General features: G+C 39.2%; 2 protein-coding genes across 4 annotated transcripts; one reads left to right on the forward strand and one right to left on the reverse strand.

The window, feature by feature from the left end:
• Positions 1-8,158: 8,158 nt before the first annotated feature.
• LOC109064596 (protein APCDD1-like) lies at positions 8,159-19,202 on the forward strand. The gene is made up of 5 exons (XM_042714861.1): positions 8,159-8,898; positions 9,112-9,256; positions 10,269-10,788; positions 17,032-17,347; positions 18,288-19,202. The coding sequence occupies exons 1-5, from the start codon at positions 8,781-8,783 to the stop codon at positions 18,716-18,718; spliced, it is 1,530 nt and encodes a 509-aa protein (XP_042570795.1). The 5' UTR covers positions 8,159-8,780; the 3' UTR covers positions 18,719-19,202.
• LOC109064618 (vesicle-associated membrane protein-associated protein A-like) lies at positions 9,091-24,668 on the reverse strand. 3 transcript variants are annotated; one of them, XR_006153524.1, is made up of 7 exons: positions 24,320-24,668; positions 23,043-23,195; positions 22,861-22,964; positions 22,503-22,583; positions 22,285-22,452; positions 20,813-21,099; positions 9,091-9,105 (listed from the first exon to the last, which is right to left on the reverse strand). XR_006153524.1 is itself a non-coding variant. In XM_019081662.2 (6 exons), the coding sequence occupies exons 1-6, from the start codon at positions 24,375-24,377 to the stop codon at positions 20,935-20,937; spliced, it is 711 nt and encodes a 236-aa protein (XP_018937207.1). In that variant the 5' UTR covers positions 24,378-24,668; the 3' UTR covers positions 20,203-20,934. The 3 variants fall into 3 exon arrangements, 2 of the variants coding, with proteins under 2 accessions (XP_018937207.1, XP_042570800.1); XM_019081662.2 differs by lacking the exon at positions 9,091-9,105 and having other exon boundaries at positions 20,203-21,099; positions 22,285-22,434; XM_042714866.1 differs by lacking the exon at positions 9,091-9,105 and having other exon boundaries at positions 20,203-21,099.
• Between the last annotated feature and the right edge of the window lie 152 nt (positions 24,669-24,820).

Consider the following 24,820-nt stretch of genomic DNA (forward strand, 5'->3'; position numbering starts at 1 on the left):
AGCGTCAGCGGGTCACGGGTCACACGCCGCTTAATGCACTGCACGCTGGACACACACACACACACACACTCGCTCTCTCACTCACACACACACACGAGAGAGAGAGAGAGACCCATCGGCGGTCAGAGAGGTTATGCTTTTGTCTCTCTGCTTCTTTTTACAGATCCAGAAGAAAAAGGAACAAATTGAAGAGGCCAAAAAAAGAGCTGAAGGAAGCGAAGAAAGCACATAAAGACGCTCCGTCTGACAAATCCAAGAAGTGAGGAGTCTTTTAAATGCTCCTGGACTCAAGGTTAGAGCCGATAATCGTCTGCCAGCAGTGTTTGTGCTGTAAAAGCATGAAATATTCAGACGGATCAACAGCCAAAAGAAAGAAATGAATAAACACTGTTTGTGCCTGAAGACGTTCACATTAAAGCATTACAGTTACTGCTTCTTGATGGAAAATACGTTGCAGTTGCATCAGTGTTTGCCAAATTTGATTATTATTATTATTTTATTATATTAAAAGCTTTATACAGTAACTATGGAATATAAGCAGCAGCACGTTTTAAATTATCTAAATACGTGACTTATGTTCGGGAAAATACAGTCGTTTTTATTTGAAGTCAACGTAATTTAGGGTTAATTATAGTTAAATAAAACTATTAAAACATTCTTGTTGATTAAGATATAGCTGAAATATACATATTAGTAAACTAATTATTTTGGTTAGTTGGCAAGGCAACATTTCACATTTTCATTTAGTTTGTTGAATCACTGAAATTGCTAACTGCTAATAAAATAAAAAATAAAACTGAAATAAAAAATAAACCAAAATTGTAAATATTCAACTTAAACCTAGATAACAGTGTGTGTGAGTGTGTATGAGAGTGTGTGTGTGTGTGTGTGTGTGTGTGTGTGTGACTCTCTCTCTCACACACACACACACACACACACACACACACACACACACACACACACACACACGTTTTCCATCATTGTGAGTGCTGGTGCTCATCATGAGTCTTCAAGTTCTACTGGGAAGTTCATATTTATGAGATATTTATGAAATCAATATTATTTCGTCAGATGCGTTCAGCACACTTTGGCAAAGTACCATTTCTGCCTAAAATTCAGCAATTTTTTTTAACCTCTAGTTATTAAACATATTGACAAAAAATGTGCTAAAAGTGTTTCACCTTTTTTTTTTTATTAAATTTTTGAAGGTTTATAAATTGAATCAATCGTAATTGTACAATAGTATGGCATTTTGTACATTCAACTTAGTTTTATTATAAATATATAAATGTAAGATTTCTTTAATTGTAACTAATGTACCATCAGTACAGATGCTGCATTCAATGCTTCCGACATGTTTTCTCGCTTCATAATTACCACTTTGTGTTGTTGATGCGTGTTCAACTCGTTAACATGATCACATGATCACATGACTTAATAAAACACCAGCAGCATATGGGTGGAAAGAGCAACATAAACCATGATGCATTGATTGATTGGGTCTTTGTGAGTCTCTCTAATCACATGATGCTGTTCAGTAGGTGTAAGAAGCATCAGGTGCCTACTGAAAAGATCTACAGCAAAACCCAGAGGGCCGTCACTTCTGAAGACCTGCCGTGTTTCTGTGTTGATGATTATTTGTGCTGTTTTTGTGTAAGAAGGAAGAGAGACAGCTGCCACGATCAGCCTCAGATGCTTTAATACGGACACGCTGGAAGAGTGCAGGAGGTTTTTTTAGAGCAGGTCTTCAATATTTTATCAGCCGCTTCTACCTGCTGGTTTTAAATGAGGGTGGAGGTGCGGCTCAGAATGTCAGAGTCGAGATCTCGAGGGAATCTCACGATCGACTCCGGCGTTTCTCTTCATGTCATCAGAGAGATCGGGATCAGCGCCGGAGACTGCGGTGGGATTTGGGCCGGATTAGAGTTTCTCTGAGAGGAACGGCTGGGAATAATAAGGGCTCTGGGATCCGCAGTGTGTTTGCAGGAGCGTCGTGACCCGCTAATATCGCCTTCGTTACTTCAGTAATCAGGAGAAACGCTGCTGTGTGTCGTGAGATCAGCGTTGGTATCAGATTATCAGCATCACAAACACACAAATGACCGTCAGACGTCAGTGTAGTCTCTTTCTCCTGCTGCGTTTGATATTCAGTCCTCTGATTCCATTAGAGTCAGTTCCTCCCACGGTGTTTGATCAGCTTGAGAAACCAGTATTTGTCCATGATACTTGATTTTTCTCTACTGTTGAATCAAGACTTTAGGAGTTGCTGTGTTCGGGAGGTAACAGATGTTTCCTCATGATGTATGATGTTTTTTCATAATGTATTTATATGTTTGTGTGCAATCAAGAGTTACAGCAACATCTGAACATCATCTTCTATCTTCTCGACACGTCCACCTGAATCTGCTTTCCAGAGCACAAAAACTACCACCTTTTCAAAATATTTATTTTACATATTATATATTATTGCATATATATATATAATTTTCTTTTATTTTGTCCATTTCCCCTACAAAGTTCTTCAGTCCAGATGCTCTCTCTGATCATTTGCAGATGTTGTTATTTTTTTCAAGATGGATATTAAATGTTGTGGCTGTATTTTGGCACTGAGGTCACTGCTCAGAGGACAGCGCCACCTGTCGGTCAGACACAGTCTAACAGAGATTCTCTCAGAACTTTAACTGGCCATGACATACAAGAATGATCTAAATGACTTTTGTTTATTGTTTCCCCTACTTTCATTTTCCAGAGCCTGGCAGCTTCCCAGCTAACAAAATTATACTCTCTGAACGTTTCCCAAACGTTGCCATTAAGTTATGCAAATGTTATTTCTGAATGTTCAAAACATCCAGTTAACTTTCTCTGGTTGTGCAAATGTTACGGGAACATTCCATTGTTTTGCAAACATTATGGGAATGTTACTGGTTTCAGAACGTTCAGAGAACAAAACATTAGATGAACGTCCAACTAAAATGTTTCAGAAGTAAAGCATTCCATGAATGTATAAATAATGTTTTGAGAACAGTATTAAAGACCAGATAGCTGTTATCATCGTTACTGGAAGAAGGTTTCCTTTGAGAGAGTCTTGCTGGATGTTGTGGCCGTTCAGATGTGTGATGCATCATGTTTGTCCAGTAACGCATTTATTTTCGTCGTTCAGTCATTAGAGATGTTGCTCATGTGCCCTTTGACCCTGCAGGAGTTCAGTAACGTTAGCATTAATGTTTTTTCATAGCTCGGCCCACATGAACTCGTGTATTTTCCCCGTGTTGTGTGGAAGCGGTCGTGACTCTTTCATGCTGGACTCTTTTGTTGGTAAAGGGCTGTATTTATGCAGCACTGCGGCAGTATTCCTCCCGTGCCGCTGGAGTCCCATCTGGACGTTCAGTCGCTCCGCACATCAAAGCACTCGTCCTGAAGAAGGGCAGCAAGTGCCGAACAAAGTCCACTCGCTGCTGATTGGCACTTTGTTTTTCTGCTCCATACAGAGTCAATGAGGAGCTGATGAATGCAGCGGCTCTCAAACTCCTCCTTCATGTGGACTCAGAGGCGTTCTGGACACACAGACAAACACACACTGATTTATTCAGAGGAGCAGAGAACAAACATGGCCACAGTTTATGATGAATACTGTCTGTCTGTGACTTCTCTTCGCTTTAATTGAAATACTCTTAAAAATAAAGGTTTTTATGATTATTAAAGAAAAAGTTGTCAGGATGATAATAACACTTCCTCCAGTGAAACAGTGTTCTGGTCTGAATCAAGTAGATGAGTGTGTTTCTTCATCAGATCGGGAGAAATGTAGCACTGCATCAGTGTCTCAGCAATGGATGCTCTGCAGTGAATGGGTGCCGTCAGAATGAGAGTCCACACAGTCCATCACAATAATCCACAAGTAATCCACAGCACTCCAGTCCATCAGTTAACATCTGGAGAAGACAAAAGATGAAACACATCCAGCATTAAGACGTTTTTTAACTCAAATACATAGAGTCTATAATCCATAATAACACTTCCTCCAGTGAAAAAGTGTTCTGGTGTGAATCAGGAGAGAAATCTGCACAGATCAAGCAGTGTTTTAACAGCTCTAAACAAATATGGTGTCTGGATTTTGATGTGAGAGACAACAGCAGATGCACTTTTTCACTGGAGGAAGTGTTATTATGGATTATAGACTCTATGTGTTTGAGTTAAAAACGTCTTAATGCTGGATGTGTTTCATCTTTTGTCTTCTCCAGATGTTCACTGATGGACTGGAGTGCTGTGGATTACTTGTGGATTATTGTGATGTTTTTATCAGCTGTTTGGACTCTCATTCTGACGGCACCCATTCACTGCAGAGCATCCATTGCTGAGACACTGATGCAGTGCTACATTTCTACAAACCTGATGAAGAAACAAACTCATCCTGATCTCAGATGAACTGAAGGTGAGGACATTTTTGGCATATTTTTATTTTTTGGTGAACTATGCATGATTCTTTTAAGAACTGATTCACTGAGAGATTCTTCAAGCCAAAAACAGATCTTCTATTGTATTGCTGCAAGTGTAAAAGAGTTTTAGACAGAAAGCACATTTCCAAGCTGATAATTAAGGCTTTTTATTCCAAGATTCCAAAGGTGCCAAATTCAGCTTCCGTAGGTGTTTCTTTTCTCCCAACATTCATCTAAAATCAAATCAAATGTTCCTCTGAAGGAAACGCTGCTTTCTCACTTCAAGGACAAACAAGTCTGGTCAAGTCTGTTTCTTAAGATGCACTAAGAAATGAAAAACAGATTGACCTTCTGAATGCACCGCTGCGTTTGGCTCTCACGTGAAACGTGCGCAGCTTCTAATTCTCCATCTGCCTCAACCTCTTCATCTTGCTTTTGTGTTTCTAGGGCGCTCAATTCTCTCCGCCGCTAATCAGTCTTCTCACAGACGATCCGAACAAGGATTTTTCCCACTGTTTATCCTGCGGATTAGTGACTCTGGCACACGAGACCCATCCGAACAGAACTCATTTGGGTTCGCTGCTGTCGTCTTCAATGATCTTACTGTGCAAATGAGGCTTCGGCTGGAGGCGTGAAGACCAATTTTCATAGTAAAATCATTTATCAAACTAAAACCTTTTGTGCCGCCTCCAGACGTTACATTTATGGGGAATCTGTTTAAAATGAGACGAGCAGAGCACAGCTGAATTAAGCATCTCATTTGGAGACAATCGAAAGTGTCCGTCTTATTCTGCCTTGTGAAAATGAGTGTTAGAGAAGCAGAAGAAGCTGGTTTTCTCGGCGAGCGTGAGAGTTTGGTTTCAGTGTCTGTCGCGTGGCAGTCTGCCATTGAATATTGAACGGCACCAAGCTGTTTTTGCTCCTCACGGAGGGATGAAATGCTGTTCTGAACATTAGAAGCAAAACTCTGGGCCTGTAAATCCAGCAGCTGCTGGGACGTTCTTCTCTCAAATCAGTGTTTGTTTACACGTGGAGTGCTGTCAGCGCAGCAGATGCTGAAACATTTACAGCTGTTCCAGTGGCTTCATCAGCGCTCTCGACTGACAGACGCAGAACACACAAACGATACGAGCGACGCGTGTGAGGAACACGGCCGTCTTTGAAGCTAAGCTGTGTTTGGGATGTATTTTTCATGGCGCCGTGTTTGCGCCGTCCTTTTAGGAGGACCGGCTAATTATCCTTTCTGGCCTAATAGCAGACACGGAGTCTAGTTTTTGCTCATGCATTTATTCATCGTATCTCATAAAGCCACCGTCTTCCTCTGATTAAAGGAACGCTGCTTTAGAGGAAGTCCTGTTAGTTTCCAGCATCTCCGGCGGTTCTGTAAATGCTTGTGTGTGGGTCAGTGACCTCAGTGACCTCTGACCCCGACTGAGCATCACTGAGAGACGGTCAGGAACCGCCGGTTCACACACAATCACGTCCAGCTCCTGTTTCTCCCTCAGAGCTCAAGAATTTATTCAGTTTTTATTGATTTGTGGAGTGAAACATGAGCTGGATATGGATTTGTGGAATTCACTCTTTAAAACTACAAGCAGAAAACATGTTTAACCCTATAAACCACACTCAATCACATCATTCATTCCTCCAAATAATCAAACTTTAGTGTGTTTTATCCATCACACTCAATCTCCTCACGTCTTCTGTCTCTGAGTGATAGTTTAGTGTGTTTTATCCAGTCAGAAATGCTTCACTTTAATTTCTTCAGCTGCTGCTTCTGGTGTCAGATCTTGAGTGATTTTGATCAAGTAAAGGTCAGAAAAACTGCAGTAATATCTCCAGATGAACTCTTACTGGACTGAAGCAGCTCAGCTTTACTTGATTCTCCATCAATCATGTTTTAGAGTCTCAAATCTGATCATCAGGATCTTTTGAGGAGCGTTTGTCTCCAGAAGCTTTACTTTCACTGTTCCTCAGCGGAGGAATGATCTTCACAAGCCTCCAGAACATCTCACATCTTCTGAGGAGCCTTTATTTCTTCATCTCTCAATCACTGCATTATATGTTTGGATCATTTCAGTCTCATCTCATTACTGGAGATATAGATTGATGACTGATATTTAGATAGTTTTATGTTCAGGTCAGTTTTCCCGACTGCTGTGTAAAGGGACAGAAGTCAATGAGGAGCAGCTGAAGGCGTCGGAGGAAAGCGTGCTCTTTACTAAACCGTGTGTGTTTCTCCTCATGGTTTCGTGGTGATTCTGCAGTGTTTTCCTCTCGGAGCTCCTGCAGACGTGTGGAGTGTTTGCTGTTTTCCTCACTCTTCTCAACACGTATATTTTGGTCTTGTCAAAAGCGCTCAGGTTCCCTGCAGACGCCCACACCGCTGCAGATGAGAACGGGGCTCAGACTGATCTGGAGCCTGGGCGAGAAATCATCTGATAAATGACAAATAACCAAATAAGCCACACCTGAGCCGCTTCAGCAGAACAAATCGCCCTCATCATGGCCATCTACAGAAAGCAGGCGCGCATGAATTAAAGATGAACACTCTGGCAGGCCATTACAGCGTTCCTTAATATCACTGATGTCATGAATGAGCCTTTAAAGCACAATTACAGTAAACAGCTCTGTGATACTACAGTAAACGCTGCTGATGAAGATTCATCCTCCTCCTCCTCTGTCGCTTGTTTTTGATCGTGCATTGAAAAAAATGGCGTTGAAACAGTTTTCACTCAGAAATTGCTAGTCAATTTCACAAATAATGATATAAAATTATAAAAATAATTGCAAATAATTAGCAAAACACTGAATTAAAGAGAGTAGCAAAAACAGTAGTGTTTTCTTGTTTAATGTGCCACCAATACAATAATTCTTGTATTAAAAAATATATATATATTTATAGTATGTAAAACATACTTCAAAAATCTTTGAAAAATCATTTTTATTGCCTCATTGATATGTTTTTAGTATTTAGTCAGCTAACAGGGAGCGTTCCGGCGAGGTTCTCTCAAGGTTATGAACAAACGTTCTTCCAGTAACATCAATAGTGTTTGTTCACTGTTATCTGGACTTTAACAGTGTTCTCAAAACGTTAGCACTGAAACATTATCTATATGTTGTTTATGGAATGTTTTGTTCTATGACAGTTTTGTTCTTGTATCAGAACGTTCTCATGGTGTTTGCAAAATGATACAAACTGAACATTCCCTTAACGTTTTAAAAACATTTTAAATACTGCACGTTTTGAACGATCAGAGAACATTGAGAAATAATGTTTTCATAACAAGTAAGTTAATTGGTTAATAAGCAAAACGTTCTCAGAACAGTTCAGAGACATCACATGGTCATACATCTTCAACAGAGCTCAGACTCTAATGACTGCGATGTTAAACCGCATAATTGTTTCAAAAGTTGCATGTCATTAAAATGAAATACAAGAGAAGAGTAAAAAATTCATAAGATCTGAAACAGCTTACAGTCAGAAATGAATCACTCTTAATTTATGCTTCTGCTGCCAGAGTCAAACTCCTGCGCTGTACATGTCATAATGTGAAACTTATAAACACAGACAAACACACCTGCGCTTATTTACCTGAGCTGATCACGACACACACACACGCGCACACATACACACACACACACACACACACACACACACACACACACACACACACACACACACACACACACACACACACACACACAAACTCTCACACACATACACACACACACACACACACACACACACAGAGTGAGTCATAAGATCAGTGTGACTGAATCCGAGTCCTGCTGCGGTTCGATCCATCAGAGAGCGCGCCCACTAATGCGCGCCCACGACTGCGCTCAGCGGGGGAGAGAGCGCGCGAACCTCGGGAAGTCCGATTCAATTAAGCGAGTCGGTTCATTCGGACGATTCGTTTTGGATGAACGTGTTCACAGAGCAGAGTCACTGAATCCTTTGATTTATCACTCAGATCTATCTTTTTTTAATCTTCGTAGTCTTATTGCTGCTTGTAACTACATTTCTGATTATATTAAATAGATTTAATCCTGTATTCCAACATTATTGTTGAAAACAAAAGTTATTAATAACAGTAACATTAATTATTCCAGATATGGTTAACAATATTGTTCCAATCCCAAATTCCTTTCAAGTGATTCAGTGAAGTCGAGTCATTAAAGGAATCGGTTCAGAAGAACGGCTCGCTCGAGAGATTCTCCTCACGCTGAAGTCAGAAATGAAAGGTGTCGCTCTTACAATGCTGCTGGCGCTCCTTCCTCTGCATCTGCTCTCCTTCTGCACTCATTCTGAGGATAAAGCCACGTTCATTCTGTACAGAGCGCATGCGAAACTTTAACGCGTTTGACTCGTCAGTTACGCGAAACTTTCTGCGTGTTTTTGACAGAGGATTTGCTGTTAAGATGATGTCTTTATATCCCCTCGTCATTCTGCTTTCTTCTGGTGAGTAACTTTGTGGTTTTTATATCTCGGCGCTTTAATATTCCAGCAGGAAGGTGTGTTTGCGAGTCTGAGAATCATAAGCTGCTGAGCGAATCAAATGTGTCAGATTTGAAGATTCAACACGCGTTCGATGTGGATCAGATTATTCTCAGTCATGCAGTGACCATCTCTGATGATTGTGGTGTGTGTGTGTGTGTGTGTGTGTGTTCACAGTGGGCGTGTGTGTGCTGAGGGTCGGTTCTGATCCGGTTCCTCTGGACTCGAGCTCCGGGTGTCACTCCAGACTCAAACAGCTCCACGGACAGCAGGTGACCGTCCACCTGCCGCCCAACATCACCGGACACTGGGTGTCCAGCAGGTGAGGAGCTCCTAATGACGCTCTAATCAAAGTTCCGTTCTGGACACAGTTCTGTGCAGATCACTCTGGAGCAGCATAAACTGCTTAAAACACAACCCAAGTGTTCTTGAATTTGTGATATTTCTCTTAAATTGTATTTATGGATTTAGCAGATGCTTTTATTTCAAAGTGACTTCCAATAAAGGCCCATCAGAGATGCCACTAATCTAGCTTTCTGATATTGCACAATGTGAATATTAATGTAAAACAGTTTTTTTCCACACAGTGCATTAAGACAATAGTTTTGCATCAATTTTCTGAAATGTTATGTTTGAATATGCAAATTAGGGATTCGCTAATTAAATATGCATTGATTTGCATACATAAATCTGAACATTGGTTCATAATTCTAATTTGATTTTGTCCTCATAATAGAGTTTCTGAGGGATTTTGCATGCTTTTTTATCATAAATCAGAAAATACTGTCAACAGAGAGAAAACAAACACACTGTCACCATGTTTTTAGGAGTGAAGCGTTGTATAAATCAGCGTGAGTGAAATATGAACAAACCTTCAGAATACAGAGAGGAATAAAACTGTTTGTAAGAGACTGACATCTGCAGACACAAATAGATAAAGTGCGATAAGATAAACACTTCAGTGTGTGTTTTGGGTGTTTTCTCTCCCCTCGTCTGAAAGAAGAGAAGCAAAACAGACCAAAACCTGAGCAGTGCATGAAAACACAAATCAAGGCCTTCAATCCGAGCAGAACGTCTTAATAAAGTGCTGCACAAAAGCAATCTCTACATCCTTAAATCCAGACACATTTACTGGAGAAGCACAAGGAAGATATGAGGCATTAAGCAAGCATCCGCAGATAAACTCACTTCACTTTGCTGTATTTCTTTGTGCTTCCGTTTACGTTCTCCAAGTCTGTCTCGACGATCTGATGTACGCTTGCACAGCTGTTCTCCTTCGAGCTCCAGTGCATGTGTGAATGTGTGTTTCAAAGCCTTTATTCTGGTGATTGCAGCTGCGAGGTGCGGCCCGGCCCGGAGTTCATCACTCGCTCCTACCGCTTCTACGCCGACCTCAGCTTCCAGGCGCTGCAGTTCTTCTACCAGGACTCTGACTGCAGCGAGCCCAGCTACAGCCTGCGGATCCGGGGCAGTGTGCGCCCGCTGCGGGGCTCCTGGCTCGTCCGCGGAGGAGCTGTGTGTGAGTACCACCTGAGCCGCGTCCAGCTGCTGTGTCACGGCCCCGCGGCGGAGCTCGTCCAGCAGCGCCTGCGATCGTCCTGCGACCTGCGGCAGCCGCTGCGGCCCGGCCGGACCTACGAGCTGTGGGACGAGCGGTGGGCGGCGGGTCGTGACTGCACCCGCGGCCTGGACTTCAGCATGCAGGAGCTGCGTCTGATGCGGCTGGAGCGGCGCGGTCACCATGGAGACCCCAGCAGACCGGAGGAGCTGTTCCTGGGAGACGTGCACACGGAGCGCGCTCAGAGGAGCCTCCACCAGCCCGCGGGCTACCAGACCCCCCTGCAGAGCGCCAAGGTCAGCGCCGCTGCTTGTGCGTGTGCTCCGGCCGAGAGCGGGGCATTAATATTGAGCGAGAGCACACTGTCACCCGGAGACAGAAAGAAGCGCTTAAAACAGAATAGAGTCTGCAGCATATCAGCACATTTACACACGGACTTAAAGTCAACGTCAGATGTTTTATTTCCTAATGCATGTGAATAACTTAATGTGAAGCCGTTTTCAATGACCCTTCATCCCGTTTTACACAGAAATACGTCACAACTCTAATGACTTTAAATGATTTATAGACAAAACAAGCATTAATATATGCTAAAACAACTAAAAATCAAGATACGTCTTTTTTCTTTCAAGAAATGGTTTAAAATAAGATAAAATAAGCAATAAATTCACTTAACAAAAAAATCAAGATACGTCTTATTTTAATGGATTTTTCAAGAATTTTTTTAAAATAAGATAAAATAAGCATTAAATACACTAAAACAACTAAAAATCAATATACATCTTATTTTTTTCTTTCAAGAAATGGTTTAAAATGAGATAAAATAGGCAATAAATACACTTAAATAACAAAAAAAATCAAGATACGTCTTATTTTTTCTTTCAAAAAAAGGTTTTAAAAAAGATTAAATAATTATTAAATACACTAGAACAACTAAAAATCAAGATGTCTTATTTTAATTAATTTTTCTTCAAGAATTTTTTATAAAATAAGATAAAATAAGCAATAAATATACTTAAATAACAAAAAAATCAATATACATCTTATTTTTTCTTTCAAGAAATGGTTTAAAATAAGATAAAATAAGCATTAAATACAAAAAAACAACTAAAATCAAGATATGTCTTATTTTAATAAAATTTTCTTCAAGAATTTTTTTAAAATAAGATAAAATAAGCAATAAATACACTTAACAAAAAAATCAGGATAGGTCTTATTTTTTTCTTTCAAGAAATAGTTTAAAATAAGATCAAATAAGCATTAAATACAATAAAATAACTAAAAATCAAGATATGTCTTATTTTAATTTTTTTTTTCCAAGAAAAGATTTAAAATAAGATAAAATAAGCAATAAATATACTAAAATAACAATCAAGGTACATCTTAAGTTTTTCAAGAAATAGTTTAAAATAAGCATTAAATACACTAAAACGATTAAAAATCAAGATATGTCTAATTTTAATTAATTTTTCTTCAATAATGTTTTAAAAATTAGATAAAATAAGCAGTAAATACAGTAAAACAACTAAAAATCAAGATACGTCTTATTTTAAAAATTTTTTTGGTATTTGAAGAACAAAGATTCACACGGTCTTGAAGAACATATGAGGAAGCCTCATTTTAAACGTGATTTCTAGACCTGAAAATGTCCTGGAAATTAATACTCCATGTGCAGTTTTATACAAATATACACTTTTCTAGTCATGCAGAACTCTAAAATATTTTACTGGATAGAAACTGTCAGTAAAGCAACAGCTTGAACTGTGAGTACGCGCCGGAGATCAGATGTGAGATTACTGAAAATTATTGTAGATTTAGGGAAAATACGTGTTGGTCTGAATGAATGAATTTGTTTCTCTTGATCTTCGAAAGCTTTGACACTAAAGCAGGGGTCCGGGGGGCCTCAAGATGACTTAAAATGATTAGTAAATTCATTGATTAAAAAGAGTGAAAACCCTCAGGAGCATTCAGTCCCTAAAACGTCTGAAAAATACATGAAGCTTTCGACAGAAGAATGATTCATTCATGAAGTGCCATGTTCGCTGAAGTAAAAGTCTGTAGAGTACATGACATTGTACTTAATTTGGGAAGTGGCATTGTCTGTGATTAATTCATGCGAGCCTGGTCTGTCACAGCCTCCGCGCATTACACATTCATCCAGAGCCTCCGCAGCAATCTACGGTCCGTTCCCCAGCTCTGTCTGAACCCTGACTGTCTCCCGTCGCTTCCCCGGACTCGTTTAAAGAGTGTGATTTGAGCCGTGTCTGCGCCGCTCGTCTCCGTCTGCTTCAAAGGGAATGTGGAAATAGTGTGTGTTTGCGAAGGCCAGCGCTCTGGATTGCGGCTCGACGGCGCGTGCCTCCGGCTCTATCCGAAGCTCAGAGATGAGCTTTTTCTGATGGATTCATTTCTTTCATGTGCGCGGCCCCCCCACCGGCGCTCGCCGCAGCTAAAAGAGGCCGGGAAACATGTAATGCAATGTTAATGCATTCTAGTTCAGCCTGAATAATTGATGGCCGGCCGACTCCAGTAAGACACGCGTAGAGGAGCGTCCCGCTGTCCGTCAGCTCTCAGATTGATTGAGATTAAATCAAAGCCGCTCTATAATCGAGTGACGCCGGGCTCTGAAGTCATTATGACAGAATTATGATTCAGAACTGTCCTTGCGTCTGTCAGCGTCTCTTCTCTCTTTATCTTAGCTTTGAGTTTGCATTGATCTGTACATGCATTTCTGCGTCTCGCAAACTAGTGTTACTGTAAAATCATTGATAAACAATTGTAGTTTCTGTCACTAGTTTTATTTTAGCACTTGAAGCTAAACTAAACAAAAATGAAAAATGTTGCCTTGGCAACTAGCTGAATTAAAAAGTTATTTCTATTTTATTTCAGTTAACATTTATTTTAAGATGGGTTCAGCTTTCTATTATTTTTTACTAATTCTACTGGTTTGTCACCAACATAATGTTATCATAAATTTATTTTAACTAGTTTTTGACACTTTTTACTGATACTGTAAAAATGGCTTATGATACACTGTAGAAATTAACTATTATTAGAATAACTTGCCTGGATTTAATTTGTTGAGAGAACCCAAATATCTAAATTGTCACTTATAACAACGTCGTATTTCAAGTTGACTGAACTTAAAATGTTACGGCCGCATGAACACTTTGAGTTAAAATTAAAGAATTATTAGTGTAGATTTGGATGCATCAATAAAATGTGTTGACTAGAAATTAATCAGTACATTATATCACATTGTTTTCCTGCAAAGAATGTATAAAGTTACATTATTCCATATTTAAAAAAAAAAATAGTGAAGAAAAGGTTATTGTGTAAAGCAGTAGACCATGGCGCTGGCAACACCAAGGTCATGGGTTCGATCCCCAGTGAATGCATGGACTGATATCATGAAAAGCTTAATTGCAATGTACGTCCCTCTGAATAGTAGTGTCAAACCAAATGCATAAATGTTAATGTAAAAATATAAATATTTACAGCAAATACACACAAAATGAAAGGGATGATGTAAAAACAGCAAAAGGCAGTCTTTATTGTTGAGCAGGTTTGATGTGTGTGATGTTTGAGATGTTCAGATTGGGTTTGCTGGTTACTGGTGACCCGATCAGTCGCTCCGTATTTCTGCAGCTTCACCTGCTGCCCTGCTGTTTAGTTCTTGCTTGTGTTGGAAGGGTTTTATTTCCGTTCGGTCTCATGCGGTCGAGGCATTGCATGTTAAATCAGATTCAAATGGGCTGAATAATCTGAGCAGTCTGGTTCTCTCCGGAGGCTCCGGCCGTGTGAAGCAGAATCAGGTTCTGTGTGCTGAAGCTCGTCGATAACCTCTGAATGATTAACCAGTTTAATATGCCAGGTCAAGTTTATTTATATAGTGCTTCTTACAGCACAGTTTGCTTCTCAGCAGCAGCAAACAGACAAACAGTGTCAGGATTCAGGATTTTCAGATATGATGTTCTGCATGTTGATAGCATGATGTAAAGTCAAAATTGCGATAAAAAGTCAGAATTGCGATATGAAGTCAAAATTGTGAGATATAAAGTCACAACTGCAATTAAAAAGTCAAAATTGTGATATAAAGTCAAAATTATGATAAAGTCAAAATTGCGATATGAAGTCAGAATTGTGATATGAAGTCAAAATTGCGATATAAAGTCCCAATTGCAATTAAAAAGTCAAAATTGTGATAAAAAGTCAAAATTGCTATAAAAAGTCAGAATTGCGATAAAAAGTCAAAATTGCGATATAAAGTCGAAATTATGATACAAAAAATCGATAAAAAAACTCAAAATTATGATAGTCAAAATTGCGATAAAAAGTCAAAATTGTGATAGTCAAAATTGCGATAAAAAGACAGAATTGCGATAAAAAGTCAAAATTGCGATTAAAAAGTCAAAATTGCGATAAAAAGTCAGAATTGCGATAAAAAGTCAAAATTGCAATATAAAGTCAAAATTATGATAGTCAAAATTGCGATAAAAAGTCAAAATTGTGATAGTCAAAATTGCGATAAAAAGTAAAAATTGCGATTAAAAAGTCAAAATTGCGATAAAAAGTCAGAATTGCGATTAAAAAGTCAAAATTGCGATAAAAAGTCAAAATTGCGATAAAAAGTCAGAATTGCGATAAAAAGTCAAAATTGCGATATAAAGTCAAAATTATGATAGTCAAAATTGCGATAAAAAGTCAAAATTGTGATAGTCAAAACTGCGATAAAAAGTAAAAATTGCGATAAAAAGTCAGAATTGCGATAAAAAGTCAGAATTGCGATAAAAAGTCAGAATTGCGATAAAAAGTCAAAATTGCTATAAAAAGTCAGAATTGCGATAAAAAGTCAAAATTGCTATAAAAAGTCAAAACTGCGATAAAAAGTAAAAATTGTGATAAAAAGTCAAAATTGCTATAAAAAGTCAGAATTGCGATAAAAAGTCAAAATTGCGATATAAGGTCAAAATTATGATAGTCAAAATTGCGATAAAAAGTAAAAATTGCGATTAAAAAGTCAAAATTGCGATAAAAAGACAGAATTGCGATAAAAAGTCAGAATTGCGATAAAAAGTCAAAATTGCAATATAAAGTCAAAATTATGATAGTCAAAATTGCGATAAAAAGTCAAAATTGTGATAGTCAAAATTGCGATAATCAAAGTAAGAATTGCGATTAAAAAGTCAAAATTGTGATAAAAAGTCAGAATTGCGATTAAAAAAGTCAAAATTGCTATAAAAAGTCAGAATTGCGATAAAAAGTCAAAATTGCGATATAAAGTCGCAATTTTGCGACTATCAAAATTATGATAGTCAAAATTGCGATAAAAAGTCAAAATTGTGATAGTCAAAACTGCGATAAAAAGTAAAAATTGCGATAAAAAGTCAGAATTGCGATTAAAAAGTCAAAATTATGATAGTCAAAATTGCGATAAAAAGTCAAAATTGCGATAAAAAGTCAGAATTGCGATTAAAAAGTCAAAATTGCGATATAAAGTCAAAATTATGATAGTCAAAATTGTGATAGTCACAATTGCGATAAAAAGTCACAATTGCGATATATAGTCAAAATTGTGATATAGTCAAAATTGTGATAAAAAGTAAAAATTGCGATAAAAAGGTAAAAATTGCGATATGAAGTCAAAATTGTTTGATATGAAGTCAGAATTGCGATATAAAGTCAAAATTGTGATAAAAAGACAAAATTGCGATATGAAGTCAAAATTGTTTGATATGAAGTCAGAATTGCGATATAAAGTCAAAATTGTGATAAAAAGTCAAAATTGTGATATGAAGTCAAAATTGTGAGATATGAAGTCAGAATTGCAATATAAAGTCAAAATTGTGATAAAAAGTCAAAAATGCGATATGAAGTCAAAAATGTGAGATATAGTCACAATTGCGATTAAAAAGTCAAAATTGTGATAAAAAGTCAAAATTGCGATATAAAGTTAAAATTGTGATAAAAGTCAAAATTGTGATAAAAAGTCAGAATTGTGATATGAAGTCAAAATTGCGATAAAAAGTCAGAATTGTGATATGAAGTCAAAATTTCGATAAAAAGTCAGAATTGTGATATGAAGTCAAAATTGCGATAAAAAGTCAGAATTGTGATATGAAGTCAAAATTGCTATAAAAAGTCAGAATTCTGATATGACGTCAAAATTGCCACAAAAATTCACAATTAGGAGATACAAACTCAGAATTCTGACTTTTTCTTGTAATTCAGTTTTACTCAAGTTTATTTCTTGCAATTCTGATTTTATATCTCAATTTTTATTAGAATTAAGAAGAAAAGTCCAAATTGTGAGATTTGAAATTACGCAAAGTTGCAATAATAATATGATAATATACAAATAAATGGCGGAATATATAAAAACATATGACAAAAAAAATACACAAATAAATAAAAATCACAACCTATGAATTTCATTTCTGCAAGACGTGTTTCTGATTGAAACAGGATACTGAATGAGAATCAGATTTGATTGGACGATTGAAAGTGTCTCACAGTAAGAGCAGGACGATGTTTTTCAGATGGAGCGCTGTGGAATCTGTCAGATCGTGTCTTCGGCAGATCTTCATCATCCTCCGGTGCTGCCGGCCCAGCCTGACCGTCCGGTGCGTCTCCATGGAAACTGGGTGAGCACGCGGTGTGAGGTGCGTCCGGGCGTCCTCTTCCTCACCCGACAGCTGACCTTCGATGAGGACAGCCAGACCTGGACCGGTCAGTACGATCACTTCTCTGACCCCGTCTGCCGTCACCCCACCTTCAGCATCTCAGCCAGCGGACGCTACACCCGCGGAGCTCCATCTGCAGCCATCAGAGGCGCCGTCGAGTTCACCTTCACCGGTCAGTGACCCCACGACCGGACATCACCCGCTGAGCCATCAGTGCTTTAACACGTCACTTCTGCCACTGAAATGTTGACATATGCAAATGAGGCATTCTCTAATTAAATATGAACATATTTCTGAACACTGGATAAAGGCATAATAGAGTTAGAAGTTTTTCCAGAGGGGGTTTTGGATTTCTCTTTTATCATAAATCAGAAAATACTGTCAACAGACAGAAAACAAACATTTTCACCATGTTTTTAGGAGTAAAATGTGTGAATGAAATATGAACAAACCTTCAGAATATAGAGAGGAATAAAACTGTAAACGTTGCTGTTCGTAAGAGATTACGGATTGGATTGGAATTGAAATCTAAACATGCAAATAGATAAAGTGCAATAAAATAAACTTAAAAGTGTATTTTCTATGAAAGACCGTTTTCATCATGGAATAAAAAAATAAAAAGCTAATTTGGACTTTTCCCGCAGTTCAAGATAAATATATTCACAATTCTGTTTTTATTTTCTCCACCATGAAATAAAAGTTAATTGCAATGTTTTATATTGCAGTTCTGACTTTTTTTTTGTGAGATAAAAAGTGATAATTATTAAGCTTCTACAGTAAGAAGACATTATGAAAGTGAAATAGACGTCAAAAACTAGCCTAGTCTGACTAGTCTAGGCTTCCATTATATACAAATAAATTATATATATATATATCTCACCAAATATATAAAATTAAACAACCATTTACTTCTGCAAGATGCATTTCTCACTGATAGGGAGTAACTGAATGAGAATCAGTGAAGGCTGGGATCTGACTGCATCCGTGAGGATTTGACTGAATGATTAAAAGCGTCTCTGTTTGACGTTGGATGTGAAATATGAGAGGGTGAAATCCCACTGGTTTGAGTTTCCTCTCACCCTCATCTCTGTAATGCTGTTCCTCTCCTGCAGTGACGCACATGACGGTGACGCCGATGGATGTGGCCACCACGTCTCTGCTGAACGTCTTCCGAGGGCGAGAGTGTGGCTCCGAGGGCTCGTGGAAGCTGGGCGTCCCGCAGGACGTGACCTGGACCTCGGGCTGCGCGGCGCTGGGCGTGCGTCTGCCTCACACCGAGTACGAGCTCTTCCGCGCCGGCCACGACCCGTCTGGACACAGCCTCCTCTACAACGGCCAGAGACCCAGCGACGGCTCCAGCCCGGACCGGCCCGAGCGACGGCCCACCAGCTTCCAGCCGCCGCTGACCCGCTGCAGTGCCGGGGAGACGGGCGAGCGCCGCGGGGGGCGAGAGGGAGACCAGCGCTTCAGACTGAACTCCGGCTGCGGCTCAAACACGCTGCATGGACTCCTGCCCGTGATCCTGCTGCACACCTTCATGTAGAGACCGAGCCCGTTTGCACTAGCTAGGGAACTCCGGTGGGAACGAACATTCATTGTGTTGTTAATGAAGCGTGACGGGCGTGACACATGCATGCGCTCTGATGTAGGTCCTGATCACCGTTCATCTCTAGATCCACAGCTGCTGGTCTGATGCAGAACCACTGAAAACATCAGCCGTCTGCTGAGCACTGCATAGGACCTGATTGAAACCTCGTCCCGTGACGCCCAAATGAATGAACACGTGATCAGGGTTATTATCGCTAACTAAAACCAAAACAACAAAAATTGTCATTACTTTAAATGTTACCTAAAATAAAATAAAAATAAATATATTTTTAAGCTTTCTGCTAGTTGCCAAGGCAACATTTATCATTTATCTTGCACTAAAATAACTCAAACTGAAAATTATACACTACCAGTCAAGTTTTTGAACGGTAAGGTTTTTAATTCTCTTCTGTTCAACAAACCTGCATTTATTTGATCAGAAATACAGCAAAAGCAGTAAAATTGTGAAATATTATTATAATTTAAAACAGCTGTTTTCTGTGTGAATCTCTGTTAAACTGTAATGTATTTCTGTGATGTGCAGCTGTATTTTCAGCATCATTACTCCAGTCTTCAGTGTCACATGATCTTCAGAAATCATTCTAATATCATGATTTGCTGCTCAAGAAACATTTCTGATTATTATCAATGTTGAACAGTTCTTTCAGGATTCACAGATGAACAGAATGTTTAAAATAAAAATCTTTTACAACATTATAAGTACCTTTAATGTCACCTTTGATCAATTTAAAGCATCCTTGCTAAATAAAAGTATTAATTTCTATCATTTCTTTATCAAAAAAAAAAAAAATGTAAATGAAATACTGACTCCAGGATTGTGAACGGTAGAGCGTATAATGTTACAAAAGATTTTTATTTCAGATAAATGCTGTTCTTCTGAACTTTCTATTCATCAAAGAACCCTGAAAATAAACTGTTTTCAACACTGATAATAATCAGAAATGTTTCTTGAGCAGCAAATCATCATATTAGAATGATTTCTGAAGATCATGTGACACTGAAGACTGGAGTAATGATGCTGAAAATACAGCTGCGCATCACAGAAATAAATTACACTTTAACAGAGATTCACATAGAAAACAGCTGTTTTACATTTTAATAATATATCACCATTTTACTGCTATTACTGTATTTCTGATCAAATAAATGCAGGCTTGGTGCGCAGAAGAGGCTTCTGTAAAAAACATTAAAAATCTTACTGTTCAGAAACAGTGCACATGCATTACGAAATAAAGTTAACAATATAAAAATTACAATTAATTTATTTGTTAAAATGAGAACAGAAAATATATATAAAAACCTAATTCACTATATTAATGAAAACTATAATATTTAAATGATACTAAAATATCATTGTTTGGTTTGGATGCCGTTCATCGAGTCATTTTTAAAGAATAATAGACCATTTCTGACCGTCAGTCTAATCATAAAACACATTTATTGAACACATTTCTGGCGCTGGATCATTAACAGACACACGTAACAGAGAGACACTTACAGTGCGTCCAGATCTCACGCACAGCTGATCATGTGACGAAGCGCACCGCATCAAGAGTGATAAAGATTCTTTATTAGCATGTTAAACACCACGGGACAGGACCGCAGACGGGGCTCATTCAGTCAAGTTGCCTCACAATCGAATATATTATAATTTGCATAAAGAAAACTCCATGAAGTGATTCGAATGCTCTGTGTTTGTGTTCGTGAGGGAAACGCGGCAGACGTCGTCACAGTCGAGAAAACAAACGTGTAGCGAAGCAGCAGAGACGATCGGCTTGTGTTTGTGTGACGATGAGTCCGCATTACTTCCAAAGAACATGTACATGACACTTAAAACACTCCATTAAACTCTTAATAAAACACAGAGAGAGAGAAACACGTCCTTGTATTGATTGAGAGGATGTTTTTCAGGTCTATCACTGCTAGCGACGCTCGGACAATTTCAGAGAAACCCACCCGGAACCAGACGGAGGAAAAAAGGGAGAGACGAGACGAGACGAGCCGCCGGCCCGCTTCAGAGAGAGAGAGAGTGTGTGTGTGTGTGTGTGTGTGTGTGTGTGTGTGAGAGAGAGAAAGCCAAGGCCCGTTTGAATGATCCTGTACACAGACATGTTTGCTTCCTCTGCGCTGACGCCACGCTCGTCCAGAACTCTACAAGACAAACTTCCCGAGGAAGAAGCCGATGAAGACGGCGGCGAGGACCACCAGCAGTGACGGCAGCGATCTGGAGGACGGGTCCTTGCTCAGCATCGCCGCTGAAGACCTGGAGACGGAGCTGTCCAACTGATTAGCCTTCCTCATCCTCAGCCCTTCATCCTGACGAAGAGCGACACACAAACACACACACACACACACACACACACACACACACACTGGAGTCATCATCAGTGAGCCGCAGTCTGCTGTAATCATATCTGAGCTTGTTACGCCACCTAGTGCTCAAAGCTCTGCTGTGCAACACTTCCAGAGTGTTCTGATGCGAAGCAGTCGCTCAAACTCGGTTCTGCTGGTTATAATTCATAAAACGGCAAATTTGAGGGTTTAAAGAATTTAATTCATAGTGTAAAAATTATTATGATGAAATATAGTACAACAGCCTATATTTTAGTCTTCATTTTTAAAATTAGAGATAAAATAGCCATGTATGTCTCAGAAAAAACATGAGCACTTGTAATATTTTTTTTCCTATCACAAGTAAAATTCTCTATTATATTTATTAATTTAATTATTTTATTTCTTTTTTATACATAAATTTAAATTCCTGAGTAAGAATCTGTTTTCTGGTAGACTATAATTCCTGTGTTTTATCGTTGATGGGCATAAAAAACTAAAAATCTTTAAAAACAACAACTTTATGTTAGTGCCGTCAAGCGATTAATCACATCCAAAATAAAAGTCTTTGTTTACATAATGTGTGTGTGTGCTGTGTATATTTATTATGCATATATAACACACACATGCATGTACACATTAAAGAAAAATGTTACTTTTATTAAATATATTAAATTATATGAATATAAATATATACATGTAAATATTTTCAATATATATGCTGTATATATATATATATATGTGTGTGTGTGTGTACATAATAAATATACACATATTATGTAAACAAAGATTTTTATTTTGGATGCGATTAATCGCTTGACGGCACTAATTTATATATATATACACATTATATATATATATATATATATATATATATATATATATATATATATATAGTTTTTTTTTTTGTTTGGTCTTTTTTGTCATTCTTTACTTGCTGATATAAAAGATGTTTGGCATGAATAAACAAAAAATAGAGTTAAAATAATAATAAAAATAATAATAATTATTATTATTAATCAGTCTGATTGGGCTCCTAAAATAAAACAAAACACTTACTAAAAAAGATGAAGTATTTGATGTTGAATAAATGGTGAAAGGTGTCTGTGTGACTGTGTTAGGTGACAGTAATCCTGAGCCGGTTTCAGAGCTGGATCTGTCCTGCAGTACCTTGAGCTGGTGGTTTTCGTCCAGCAGCTTCTCGACCTCCGTCTGCAGTCTCTTGCACTCGTCCGTCAGCCTCCTCGTCTCCGTGTCGTCCGTGGACAGCGCGCCGGCTCTGGCTCCTGACGAGGCGTTCACAGCAGCCTCCAGCTCGTTCTGAGCAGAACACACACGCTACAGGATCAGGGTTACACAGCGATGGTGACGTATAAACACACACTCACCACCTTCTCCAGGTCTGAGGGCATCTCAAACACGCAGCGCAGCTTGGAGTCCATCAGGTCGTCCGGCTTGGCATCTTTCCACTGCGTGTGAGAAAACACATGAGGTCAGGCGCTCACACACGTCTCCTGCGCTCGAATACAGACGGACGGAAATAGTGTCGCAGAATTATTAATTAAGTAATCATTTTTTTTAAAGGCATTTATTCAGTAGAATCAGCATAAATCTGTTCATTGTGAACACAGTTAATTTAGTTCAGTATGCAGATGCAGATGAAAGACTGTCAGATATGATGCCATCACGGTTATTAGTGTGTGTTTGGTCTGAAGACGAGCTGCTGCTGATGAAGACGATGCTCACCAGGGCCTCCAGGTCACTCGCGCCGGCCGGCACCAGGATGGACTGCACCATGAACTTGTGCTTGCTCTTCTCGTTCGGGTCGTAGTCGAAGGGCTGCAGCATGACTGGAGGAGAGCAGAGAGAGCGTCAGGGTCAGGGGTCAGCGGTCAGCGCACCGATCGCTCACCAGCTGCGGGGCTCACCTGAGACGGTGACGGTGGCGCCGGGATCGATGACGCCGCTGTTGGGCCGCACGCAGTAGCGCCGAGGAGCCGTGGTCTTCACTTTGAAGCATACTCTTCTGTCGGACGGGTTCCTCAGCTTCAGGTTAGCGGTCACCACATCTGTGAAGGGTCCTGCACACATCAGAGCAGCTTAACGAGGCAGCAGACATGACATTCAGAAATATCCACACACAACCAGCGGACACGCTCATCACGAGAGAGACGAACAACTAACCCTCAGAGCGGGTCCGTTTGGACCCAGAAGACATGCATACAAATTAAAAACAGTTTTCGTAAAGAAACTAAACTCGGCGAATACTCCGAATACACACTGATGCATGTCAGACTTCTCACAATTATTTTTTTAGAGATATAACCATTACATTTTTTAAAAAAAAATTGTCATTTTGGACCCAGGTGTGTATAGAGAACTAGTGCCAAAAAATGATCTAAGACAGTAGATATGAGTATTATTAAAATCTACTGATAGCAGCATAAAAAAAAAATTCAGTTCTGAAAGTGAAAGTTTATTCAAGTAAAAAGAAAAAAAAAAAAAAATATATATATATATATATATATATATATATATATATATATATATTAATGTTGTTTTATTGAAATAAATATGTAGGTTTAATTAATTTGGACTGTTGTAACAATCACGAGTTATTAATTCAAAGGCATATGATGAAGTTCCATTCATTCTAATTCTGATAATTCTCAGATCAAATGTTGTTATAATTTTCATACAATGATATATTCAAATAAAATGTCTACAATATTAAAAAAATATTATATATGTTTGGCATAATCGTATTTTTTTCAGGTTCACGAAATATTATTTTTTTTAATAATAAAGAAGGGGTAAATGCAGTAATAACATGTTAATTCAAAACTTGCAATTTTTAGAATTTGCTGATCAGATACAACAGTTTTAGTTGAAGAAGCATCAGAGTTAATCTGATCTGAATAAACTCTTCACTCAGAATGAGCTGATCAGTGCTCTGACTGTTAGATAACAACACCTTCAAACACCGCGAATCAGTAATGAAGACAGCTCTGCTGCTAACAGTGACAGCTGACCGACACCGAGCACACTACCGAGTCAACATCCACCCTCACTAACAGAACCAGCGCTGCCCCACAGGCCTGCGCATCCCCGGGCCTCGCGTGGACCGCCGGCCGGGGGAGTGATGATGCGGGCGGGCGGCGTGGCCCGGGGGCCTCCGTGACTGGACCGCGACACGCGCGCTTACCTCTGAAGCGGAGGTCGCTCGGCGGGTCGAGGATCAGAACCTGCTCCAGTCTGGACATGACAGCCGTTAAACGGGACGCGGTCGCGTGCTGCTCAAGAGCCCCGGCCACGACGCGCGCGCGCACTCACGGTCACACACCCGCGCAGCGCGGGCACGGGGGTACACGTCACGCAGATGAACGGGAGAAACGGCCGCGGATTTGATTTCCCGCGCGCTTGCCTTATTTCTGTAAGTGCGTGTTTTCATTAAAAGCTAAAGGCGCGAGAATTACTGTCCTCGTCAGAAGCGCGTCAGCAGCTGCGCGCGGGAAGGCCGCAGTGCGCATGCGCAGAGCCTGAACTTACACGTCATTACAGACAAACAACACACATAAAATAAAGAATAAAAAACAAACGCACACAAAATAAAGGAAGAATTGCTGCGCACGCTTTTATAAAAAAAATTAAAAAAAAATAAAACACGTTTGGTATTCATATATTTGACTTTAAGTGAATTCACAAT

Source organism: Cyprinus carpio, chromosome A24 (genome assembly GCF_018340385.1).
Source record: "Cyprinus carpio isolate SPL01 chromosome A24, ASM1834038v1, whole genome shotgun sequence".
Taxonomy (NCBI): Eukaryota; Metazoa; Chordata; class Actinopteri; order Cypriniformes; family Cyprinidae; genus Cyprinus; species Cyprinus carpio.